This window comes from Mus musculus, chromosome 14 (assembly GCF_000001635.26).
Source record: "Mus musculus strain C57BL/6J chromosome 14, GRCm38.p6 C57BL/6J".
Classification (NCBI taxonomy): Eukaryota; Metazoa; Chordata; class Mammalia; order Rodentia; family Muridae; genus Mus; species Mus musculus.
In genome coordinates this window covers 75,242,076-75,254,358 of record NC_000080.6, presented here as the reverse complement: position 1 = coordinate 75,254,358, position 12,283 = coordinate 75,242,076, and the positions used below count along the sequence as shown (strand labels likewise).

General features: G+C 42.7%; 1 protein-coding gene across 1 annotated transcript in view; it reads right to left on the bottom strand.

Annotated features, from left to right (window-relative positions):
- The window catches only part of Cpb2 (carboxypeptidase B2 (plasma)), a 41,269-nt gene extending 29,197 nt beyond the window's left edge, over positions 1 to 12,072 (bottom strand). Inside the window, exon 1 of the mRNA NM_019775.3 lies at positions 11,934 to 12,072. Coding sequence (NP_062749.2) covers positions 11,934 to 12,004 — 71 coding nt within the window. The 5' untranslated portion in view covers positions 12,005 to 12,072. The remainder of the gene's footprint in view (positions 1 to 11,933) is intronic.
- Between the last annotated feature and the right edge of the window lie 211 nt (positions 12,073 to 12,283).

Below are 12,283 nucleotides of genomic sequence, written 5' to 3'. Positions count from 1 at the left end.
CCATTCTTGCTCCTCATTATCTTTTGCTTCACTTTACAGTGGTTTTTCTTATACACAGCAGCGGGTTATTGTCTGTGGAGATCCTTCAGGAGCTGTCTGGATTTATTTGATTTTTATTTTAATCTTATAAAAAAGAAAATAAGAGACATAGCTTGGTGGTAGTGTGCCTGCCTTGCATGGACCATAGATTTTGTTAAAGTTTAAAAGAGCACATTCTAAGAACTCGTGCGAACTATGCTTCCTCTCTTACAGTTGCGTGTTCAAGCTTGTTGCCACAGCTCACGTTACAAGCATTTCCTGGCCAGTGGACTTGCTGAGTCCTGAGGTAGGCATCACGTTCCTCTCACAAGATAATGTCAAATTAGTCCATCACTTTTTTCATTCATTTGTATTTCCTGTGGGGAAGATTTCCCCTGACCCCCTCCTGCCATCGCTTGATGACATCTGCCCTCTAACTTCTACCTTCAACATAAGCACACAGCTCTTGTATTTTAATTTTCTGACTAACTTGGTTTTTAAGGTTGTGGCTTCTACCAACTGTGCACACTTTTATGTCCTAACTATTTTGCATTCCAGTTTGTACTGATGTGTTGTTTATATCCAGTTTATTTGCTCTTTTTTTCTCCTACTCATTCCTTCATGGTTTTGTGATAATTGACCATATCACTTATTTCTTTTGGGGGGCACTAATCTTTATCAGCGACTCATACTGCAAAAGTCTTCTACCAGTCTCAAATTTGTCTCCCTGCCCTCCCCCTTTAATTTTCTTTTGTTATTTCCAGTGTTGGGTTTGAATTCAGGCACTTGTGCCTGCCAGGGAAGTGCTTTGTTACTGAGCTATAGCCCTGGCTTCTTTTTAAGATATAGTTTTATCCATCATTTTCTTACAGATTGATAGGTAAGAGGTCTTACCAAGCTTTGAAATACAATAGTAGTCACATCTATATCTTTCATCTTTCTGTTTTAAATTATTTTATGCATTATGTAGGGTGTTTTGCCTACATGTGTGTGAGGTGACCATGGAGGCCAGAAGAGGGTGTCAGATCCCAAGAACTAGAGTTATAGACAGTTGTGAGCTGCCACATGGGTGCTAAGAATCAAATCCAGAGGTGCCCTTAAGCTACCTCTTCAGTCCCCCAATGTACTTGTCTTTCCTATCCCATCTTTTAAGTCATTGGAAATGATTGGTAGGGAGTATAGCAAAGGAATTCTCTGTCTCTCTGTCTCTCTCTCTCTGTCTCTCTCTCTCTCTGTCTCTCTCTCTGTGTGTGTGTGTCTCTGTCGCTCTTTCTTTCCCCTTTTAACATCATATCATCATTTAAGAATCTCCAATACCTTCCAAAGATATATATGTCACTATTGATGTGGGTTTTTACACTACCTGACAGAGAAAATGTGCATCAAACCATGTCTTTTACCCAGGCTACAGAAAAGTTGCATCCCCCGGCCTTGCACATGGCTATGCTGAGGCCTGACTTTCAGCCAGTGGGGATGTGCATGGCTGAAAGCATGCTAGAGCAAAGAACTTCAAGACAGACATCGAGCTGTGTAATGGAAACAGTTTAGAGTGGAGTAGCAGGGAGGGCTGTGTTTTCTATTGATTACTATGATTGCTGACAGGAAAAATGTTGTGATGGAGGCTTGCGTCCCTCTCAGATCTGTTGAAATATGTTGAAATCCCAATCTCCAAAGTGATGTAAAGATGTGAGGGACTTGGAAAGCCCTTTGGAATAAGATTAGAATGAATGTTCCTATAAAAGAAGCCTGGGAGTGACTTCACCCATTGCCTCACACCCTATCTGCACAGTGCACAACTCCAAAGGAAATCTGCTAGTCCTTGACCTTGGATTTCTAGCTTCTAGCACAGGGAGAAGTTTCTGTTGCTTATAAACGCACAGTTGAAAGTACTGTCATTGTTATAGCCGCACAAATGAACTACTAATTAAGGCTTTATTGCATTAGGCCAGGCTCTTTTAGAATGCATTAGTTGTTGTAGCATAAGCTAGGATGCTCCTCACCTATAATATAGTATGGCTTTCTGGGATGTTGTGTTTTAATGGGGATGTTGTTCTTTGCCTGTTTTTTTTCTCCCCAGGGGTGAGGGTAAAAGCACAAACCACCAGAGCTGGGTTTTTTTTTTTCCCATGGGTTCTGAGGATCAGAACTAACTTCTTCGACCTCCAAACTAATTCTCAGTATCCTACAGAATGAGCTCCTATCCACCCCCCACCCCACCCCCACCCTTACCCTGTGCCTCTCAAAAGGCCTCTTGGGGAGATCTGATCTTCAGCACAAAATTTAAAAATCAACAACCTGTCATGATTCATAAAACCTTCAGGTTTTCACGGTGAGTTTATTAAATTATAGGTTCATAATTTGGGGAGGATGGACAAACTCAGGAGTCTGAGTCTTCTCACCAACAAATACGGGCGATTCATCTGTTTGGCCTACTTTCCTGTCCTTTTATAAAAGTTTTATCCATTAATATATTGCATATTTTAAAATTATACTTCTTCTAACAATGTTCTTTTCTTTTGCAAATGGTGATTGAATACTCCATATCCTAGCCACCTTTGTTGCCAGGACATACAGATGAATTTGATTTTGGGATATCAGTTTTCTTAGCATGTTCTTTTGCTTTGAGTATTCCTTTCTGTGGTGTAACACTTGCTACAGTGTTAAGAATTCCCAGGGCTGCTGGTACAGTCTGGGCAATACATTAGTGTGATTCAGTCTCAATTTACTTTCTGTTTGTAAACCATTTACTCAGAGAGGGAGGGCTTCTTAGCAGATTTCATTTTCGCAGCTTGCCGTCCAATTTTTCTGTAGGAGATTATTATATAAAAAGAAAAGGAAAACAGTGGCCACCCAGATCTGGCTTCACAGTTTTGACGAATATGGAGCGATAATGTAAGATGATGGGTTTTGGAAGCATGCACGAGGGCCAAGCAAGAACTCCATGTGTCTCCTCTGCACATTTCTTGTCACTCTAAAAAATACTTTTTTTTTAAGATTTATTTTTCTGTACCTGTCTCTGTCTGTCTGTCCATCTGTCTGTATCTGTCTCTGTCTTTCTTTGTCTCTGTCTCTCAGTGTGCATGTGTGCATGTGTATTGTGTAAATGTGTACCAGAGGTTAGGAGAGGGCCCTGGATCCCCTGGACTTGGAGACATCTGTGGCTTGCTCCCTTATGGGTTTTCCAATTCTCCGTCAAAGCAGCAAGTGTTCTTAACCTCTTAACCACTCATTCTCCAACCTCCTAAAAATACATCGAATAGAAGATTTTATTAAAGAAGTATACAGAGAACTATGAAAGTGCAGAAGAGGTTATAGTAGCTTTCAGGAGGGTACATAGACATTATTAGCACAGGCTCCGTAGGAGGAATGCGTCATTTGAGAGGAGGGAACCCTCAACTGAGAAAAATATCTCCATAAGATAGGCTGTAGGCAAGCACGTAGGACATTTTCTTAATTAGTGATTGATGTGGGAGGGCCCAGCCCATTGTGGGTGGTGCCATTCTGGGCTGGTGGTCATGAGTTCTATAAGAAATTAGGTTGAGCAAGACAGAAAGAGCAAGCCAGTGAGCAGTACTCCTCCATGGCTTCTGTATCAGCTCCTGCCTCCAGGTTCCTGTCCTGCTGCAGTTCCTACCTTGGCTTCCTTTAGTGGAGGGTGACTCAGTATATGTAAGCCAAACAAACCCTTTCCTCCGCAGGTTACTTTGGGCCACGGTGTTTCATCACAGCCATGATAACCCTAACTAAGACACAGTGTTTATTGACTAAGTTAGACTGGCTGAGGCTGAACCCAGGAGGTCACAGGGCTTTGCTGGGAAATGGCAACCTGCACCTTCTAGTACACGGGTGTTCAGAAAAGGAGAAGAATAGTAACTAAACAGAAAGAAATTATCTGTATCTCCTGCACCTCTCTAAACCATAGTTGAGTTTCTAAACCACATAGCTGAGTGTGGACCTCCTAAAACCTTGGCAACAGTAAGAGGTTTTGGCATGCATGAAAACCAAAAAAAAAAAAAAAAACCAAAAACTAATTTAAAACCAAACACCAGATGAATCCAAGGCACTTGTGTAGCATTCTCCTGTATGGCATGACATGCATGAGGTCACTGCAGCTGTTGCTCTGAACACACAGCATGTGTACTCTGTGCCACCAGACCACACAATTCCAGTGGATCCCAAAACACCTCAACTCAGTTCCACTGTCCTGAACGGCGGTGCGTGACGGCTTTCTGCTGCTACAAACTCATGGCGGTTTCATAACTGAAAACAAGGAGTCAACACTTCTTTACTGCTTCCCCTCGGCATCCACAGGTCAGCGTCACCTTTGGATTGGATTGTGTTAGTCTATTGGATTTTAAAACTTGCCGTTTGAGTCACTGACTTGCATTTCGTAAAAAGCCATTATAAATGAATTTTGGCCTGGGGTTAGGACAGAATTTCCAACAATTCCTACAATGTTTCTGTCATACTTCTCCCACCGTGTGTGGAGTATTTATGCAAGACGGACTTCTCAGCATTGATTGCATAAAAATGAGGATATTGATTAACACGGAGAAAGTTGAAAACACTCTTCATTCTGTAGTATCAGAAGCTTCGGCGGCGTTTACTCCTTTGTGTACAAATACACTCATCTCATTAGCTTGCAATTTTGTCTTCATCTTTATTAAACAATAAGGTTCTATGGATACTGAAGAATTGGTTTAAAACCAATTTCTTTAGGACTTATTTTTGGCAGATGATTGCTTTGTATATCGGTTTTATATACCTGTATACCCAGGGTCACATGTAAAAATATTAGGCAGTCCTTCCATAGAGAAGATTTTGAAAGCATACCGATACATTTGGGCTTCCTTTTCCCAAGTAACTAGGAGTAAGGAGATAACCATGATTAGCAATGGGGCAGAGGATGCTTTTGTTTAGAGAACTTTGATAAAATGACTCTGGATTCTGGACACCATTGAGAAGAGCAAACAGTGGTTCATAGAACATCAGCCTGGGAAATTTGATGTGGATCCCTGGTACAGGTTTAGCATAATCCATTCACCCACTGCCTAGGGGCATATGTTCAAGGCTATGTATTGAATCATTCTTCAAAGTGTCAATAACTGGAAACACGCATGCAGCTATCCTAGGGCGTTTTCCAGTTATAAAGAATGAGTTTGATTTATAACAGTTAACTTGGGGATGATTTCCGTGATATATTATAAAGCAGGGAAACAAGATGACGCAAACTGAAATATGGTCCTAGTTTTGAAAAACTAATTTAGAAGAGAAAGAAAACCACTATGTATTAAAAGCAGGAGAAAGTTACGAATAAACAAAGAACATATTGTGAACCCCAGCTCCCATGGCTGTCTGGGAAGGAGAGAGGGCAAAATATGATGTGCTTTTGATCACAGGTATCAAACCCAGAGCCTTATACATAGCTGCAATTGTTTGTTTGTTTTTATTTTTGTTTTTTTGAGACAATGTCTCACTATGTAACTTTGCTGTTCTGGAACTCACTCTGTAGACCAGGCTGCCTCAGACTCACAGAGCTCTGCCTGCCTCTGCCTCCTGAATGTTGGGATTGAAGGTGTGTGCCACCATGCACAGCTAATTACAATTGGCTTTTGTTTGTTTGTTTGTTTGTTTGTTTTTGTTTTTGTTTTTAAAAAAGGTCAGCTGGGTGTGGTAGCTCAGGCCTTTAATCCTAGCACCAGGGGCAGGGGCAGGGGCAGGGGCAGGGGCAGGGGCAGGGGCAGGGGCAGGGGCAGGGGCAGGGGCAGGGGCAGGGGCAGGGGCAGGGGCATGGACAGAAGCTACAGAAAAGGCAGGAAATACAGAAGAAAATGGCCACTGGTATGCCGAAGACCTTTTTTTCCAGGTGACACAGTTTCAGTGTTTTGTTTGTTTGTTTGTTTGTTTTGGTTTGATTTGGTTTGTTTGTTTTTTTGAGATAGGGTTTCTCTGTATAGCCCTGGCTGTCCTGGAACTCACTCTGTAGACCAGGCTGGCCTTTAACTCAGAAATCCGCTGCCTCTGCCTCCCGAGTGCTGGGATTAAAGGTGTGCACTACCACGCCTGGATAGTTTCAGTGTTTTCTCTCTAGTTTTTTCTTTCTTAAAAAAATAATTAAAAAAAGAAATCTTAACATTTTATTTACTCAGAAAAACCAAACCAAACCAATGACAGCAGCAACAACAAGAATGACAAAAAACAAATATTAAAACCACTCTTGACTACAGAAGGCACTATGGACTCCAGTGCTGTGGAGCCTCATTTTCGTCCTCGATCATTACAATAAACCGAGCGCCACCTTGCACGGTATGTAAATCCTGACACGTCTCAGTCTATGAATAGCACCCCCCCCCCCACACACACACACATACACTTTAAGTATCTGCCACGTTAATTCTGGTATTTTGAGTTTAGTTAGTGCAAGCCATTGTTTTCTCCAAGGGTCTAAAAACCATCCTAGCATCCAAACCCTACGACCTAACTAGAAAGCTGAATCCATCAGAATGGCCAAGAGCACCCCCTTTAGGGGAGGGCCACTCTTGTCCCACTGTGCTGTCCAGCATTGCCACTGCCAGGCTTCAGTCCTTGTTACTGTCCTGGAAGCCAAGCAAGGAAGTAGATTCAATTCACAGAACCAGTGTAGAGCATTCTGCCACAGACTGGAGCTTCCTGATAGCAACAGAGATGATGAGATTCCTCCGCCCCCCAGGTCCCCCCACACTCTACTGCCAGTTCCAGGGGTCAGGACTTGTGCATCAGCAAGAAGCCAAGCCCAACTGCTCCTGTGAGCAGCAAAGCTGTAGCAGTAGCCAGAGAGACATGACCTTCAGGGAGCCACAGGGCAAATAGAACACAACACTCCCAGGGCCAATTACAGATGAATAGCCAGTAAGATTATTGCTTAATCTTTATAATCAGGGTATGTCAAAGATGGGCACTGAGAAGGACTGAAGACAAGCTACCACAGTCAAAAGTCATAAACCATCGTCTAGTTTCCAGACTGGAGTCAGTACTTACTCCCAGATTTTCTTGCCTGAAGGATAATCTAGACACTCCCAAAAGACACTGTAGTACTGTAAGAAATAGCTAAAGAAGTGGTTCTCAACCTGTGGGTCGTGACCCCCTTTGTGGGTCACATATCAGATAACCTGCCTGTCAGATATTTACATTGCAATTCATAACAGGAAAATTACAGTTATGAAGCAGCAACAAAGGTAAGTTTATGGTTGGAGAGGGGTCACCACAACATGAGGAATTACACTTCAGGGTGGAGGCATTAGGAAAGTTGAGAAACACTGGTCTAAAGGGATCACAACTCCTTTCTGCAAGAGTCCTGTGGCAGTTGACTCAAGCTACTCTGAACACTGCCAGAGAAGGTGCTCAAATATTCTGAGGGCTCTTGTCAGCATGGTCCACGCTGATATTCTACTCTGGGCATCTGGAACCTTAGACCAAGTCCAAATCAAAATGGATGCACTAGATCTGCAAATCTAATATGGATTTCTCCAGTGCTCAAATGTGTAATCACAGTGATCAGACTCAGCTGGCACGGCTCCCACATGATCTCAGAAGGTAAAAGCTGCTGTAATGTGTGTGTACTGGGGGAAGGCTCAGAAGCACCTTCTCGCCAGCCATGATGGGAGAGTTTAAAAATTTTTCCAGTGTGGCAGGGGACATGCAGGGGCGGTTGTGGCAGGTCTTAGCATCATGTCTGTTGTGATAGTCTCACAGTTCAATTCCCCCTACCCTGCCCTACACCTCCCCCATCCCACCACCCCAAACTCTCCTCCCTCCTTCCTCCACAGAGCTGGATGACATTCCTTTTCAGAAAACTGTCAGTCTTCATCTCAGAGCCAACCTCCTGGGGAAATTTGGGCAGAAACAGATAGAAATTCCTGCTATGTGAGGTAAATCATAAAGAAGGGCACAGGGACCTCAGGGTCTGCTACAATAATACGAATTGGCTGACTACACAGGCGAATGAACAAAAAAGTCTAAGTTAGGAGATTTTCTTGTTTGGTTCTGGTTTTGTGTTTCCAGTGGCTGAGGTTGAGCCAGGCGCTGCAAATAGCAACTGAGGTTGAGCCAGTCTCGGGCTCTTGCCGGTTAGATCAGCTGAAATGGCACAAGGCAGTCAATAAACCGTGCTCTTTCGTTCCCAAACATCCTATTTCTGTACCTAACTGGATGAGGTCCTCTGAACACTGGTCAGAGCTGGGGAATTTGTAGGCTGCTCTCTTCACTTCAATCAACAGATTCATTGAACAGACCTAAATTTTTTCTTTTTAACAAGAAAGACCAAGAAATTTGAACAATAGCTTCACTGGAGATGGTATTCTAACTTCTGCATAGAGACACTTTGTATTCTAATACAGCCCAAGGTCTGTCAGTTATTTCACAGTGGGCTGAAATAACTGACATTCTGTGTATCCCTGAGGAAAAATAATTCCACTATGTAGAATGCCCAGGGGCAACGAGAGATGAAAATAAAGGTGTGTTTTGTTGAATCTTATAATGTCTGGTTTTGTGTATCAACTTGACACAAGCTGGAGTTATCACAGAGAAAAGAGTTTCCCTTGAGGAGATGTCTTCATGAAATCCAGCTATAAAGCATTTTCTCAATTAGTGATCAAGGGGGGAGGGCCCAGCTCATTGTGGGTGGTGCTGTCCCTGGACTGGTAGTCCTGGGTTCTATAAGAAATCAAGTGTAAAAAGCCAGGGGAAGCAAGCCAGTAAGCAGCACTCCTCCATGGCCTCTGCATCAGCTCCTGCCTCCAAGTTCCTGCTCTGTGTGACTTCCAGTCCTGACCTCCTTTGGTAATGAACAGCAATGTGGAAGTATAAGCTGAATAAACCCTTTCCTCTCCAACTTGCTTCTTGGTCCTGAGGGAATATGGAATACAAACCATGACTAAGAACAAATCTCTATAGTGATAATTACAGCATTTGCACAAGAAATATTTAGTAAAAAAAAAACTTGCACTAAAAATAGAATAAAACGCATAAGCACAGAGGAAGAAGAGATAGATTATACATACATGAGTATATAGGTAGATAGGTATATTAACAGCTGATAGAGATAGCTGATGGAAATGATAGATGGATTGATGGATGGATGGATAGATAGAGAGAGATAGAGAAATGAATAGATAGATGGATAGAGAATAGCTAGATAAATAAAGAGATGAATAGAGAGATGGATAGATGATAGATAGATAGATAGATAGATAGATAGATAGATAGTTCTAGGTTGTGATGTTGTCATATGCTTTGCAGTGCTTGGGGGCCACTGGTGGTCTGTTCCTTGAGGTGAAAATAATGATTAGTTATGAGTGGAGGGGGCAGAACTAATAACTGAAAGAGAATGACTGGAATCGGGTACCCAGCCAGAGTGTGGCATTAACAAACCACATATGCTGTGGTCTACGATGCCCTCCATGCCCTCCTCTCCAAACCCTTCTCTTCCTTTCTGTCCATGTTTCTCATTTTTCTTTTCTCAATGGCCTGGGCTGACAGACTCCACTTAGATAATCATTGCACAATACAATTAATGACTTTGTTTACAAGATTCTTGCTAGTGTTTTATTTATTTATCTGGCCCTGAAAATCAACCGAATATGGAAATGTGGGCTTCAGTTGCCTTCCTCTTTGGCATATGGTATTTATGCCTTTATACAGGCTGTTTTGTGGTTGTAGTTCCAAGGCATTTCACGGATGAGAGTTATCAGCACGCGCCTACAAATCAACCACGAGGACATTGCTCCAACCCAAACTGTTATTAGGAAAATGATCACGGCAAGAAAAGTGTAACAAAGAACAGCTTCAGGCAAATGCCAGCTGGCTACTGCTTTCTGGAAAGGTTTAAATTCTAACCCCCAGAAATAAGAATTTATCAAAGGCTGTCACTCTGAATGAAATTAGATTTTTCTTTTAGTGGTAGTAATGGCTTACTCTTGAAAAAGCTCAGAAACACTGGGGGAGGGGGTTCATTTTATTATTTCTAGTGCAGGGGTGAGAGTTCGGAGCTCGGGGATGCTTCTGTCTCCAACATGGCCCCTCCTTTTCCTCTCACTCACAAGTAGGTCCTCCAGGTATGTGCAAGCACTAACTGTTTTCCATGTAGTATTAGTTGGCTAACTGTAACCATTTTCTCATCCTACTCTTCAAGCATACCTGTCTGTAGATTTCAGAGTGCATGCCGCAGCAAAGGATGTAAGAACCACGTGCGAGCGAGTTTTCTCCCTCGTGCCCATACCATTTCCCTTTGCCCGTCTCTTTCATTTGCATTATTTAGCTCCACTGAATAGGCACAGGCTTGATGATTTTGTAAAGATACGGTAAGATCTTTCCGTGTCTTGTGTTGCGATGAGTACCTTGTGTAATTTAGTATAGAATCATCATGGCAGCCTGGAGCCAGCTCAGTAGTGCACATCTGCAGTCCAGGCACATCGACTTGAGAGGCTTGGGCAGGAGATGAGAAATTCAGAGTCTACTTGGGTAACATAGAGAAGCCATTTGATAAAGTTGGGGCAGGGGAGGGGAGGGGAGGGGAGGGGAGGGGAGGGGAGGGGAGGGGAGGGGAGGGGAGGGGAGGGGGAGAACAGATCCCAAGTATAGGACAGGTATTTAAATAGCAGCATTGTGTCCAGCCTAGTACATGAGTCAAACACACTCCTAAATCACAAGAGATTTCTGCCCCCACCACTCAAAGACAATGATGTTGCCTCTACAGGAACTGGGTTAGGGTTAGGGTCAGGGTTACGGTTACAGTTAGGATTAGGGTTAGGGTCAGGGTTACGGTTACGGTTACGGTTAGGGTTAGATGATGTTATCAGAGTTGCTGCTACCTTCTAACAAAAGACAGTCATCAAGTTATGGAATATTAGAACCTACAAAGATCCTAAAATCATACTTACTTAACTATTAATAAAATATAGATGCACGAGTCACCAACTGTTCTAGCACTTCTGATCTTTGTATGAACTCATTAACAGCCAGTCTCTCACAATGGAATTTACTGCTTGCTACTTGACAATCACACTGAACAAAAGAGAATCAGCCAGCTATCCTAAACACAGCTTCAGCTGTACAACATTACCTGAATGAGTGAACATTCTATGGGTTTTCTAACTCAGAAAAGATTTTGACGCATAGACTTTTCCCCACCCAGACAGATCAAGTGCTGTCTCTCCCTGCGATTCTGTAAGAAGAAGACAAGGGCCCATCTCAGAGACAACTGGAAAAGGGTTATAGATACAAAACAAAAAAAAAGTATCACCATCCCAAAGTTATATGTCAATTTTAAAGCTTAGCCTCGCCTAGTTAATAATAATAACCAAGCAGGTATGCTGCAACTGTTATCCCATGTATTCAGTGTGCTCTAACATTTATTCATTTGTGTCCTAATTAGTTTACGGTCAAAGATTCTCAGGAAATCACTCCAACGAAGCTAATGAAGAAATAGCTAAGTTCTTCTATCCGTCCATTGTAACTCAGCACCCTCTCTCGGTCTCTGCTCAATGACTGTGTGTAATCCAGGTCTATTTCATACCTTTACCTTTAGCCTCTCCTATGCTCTATGAACAAGATTAAAACTTATTTATTTAGTTCATATATCTATGTGTTAAGGCAGGAAGAATATAAATCATGTGTTATGTGAAGGTACAGGCGATTCGTCAAGGTCCGATTTGTTTATTTAATCTCCATAGCCTCTGAGTATACTTATCACACTGGTAAAATGAAAGCAGAAAATGGAAAAAAAAAGTACTACTGATACCCTGTTATACCCAAACGACTTCAAGTCTCTGAAGGAACTGGCCTCTACCCAGTTGGCTCTCTATCCCAGGACACTACTTCTGCTCTGTGAGAGGCACACAAGTGGGAAGGACCCAGCCCGCCTAGGCCCCTGGTGTTACCTCTGAAAGGCGAAGCCATGCTGCTCATAGAGGATGATGGCTACCAGGATTCCAAGGCCATGAAGCTTCATCCCAACAGTGACTTGTGAGCAAGCCCTTGGGGAGAAAGTCCCAGGTAACTAATTGCCTAAGAGCCTTCTTTGCACACTGGTTAAAGTGTAACAGTGGGCTCCCTCTGGCTCCCGCAGCTCAGTTTACTGAGCCTCCACTCCCACAGTCTAAAAGAAACATACACGTACAATTAGTTAGGTCGTCTGATATCTGAACCCTCAAAAAACCAAAACAACAAATCATGATGATGAGCTCAACCATTGTGTTTAATTTAGACAATTTTAATCCTGGCATTGTGG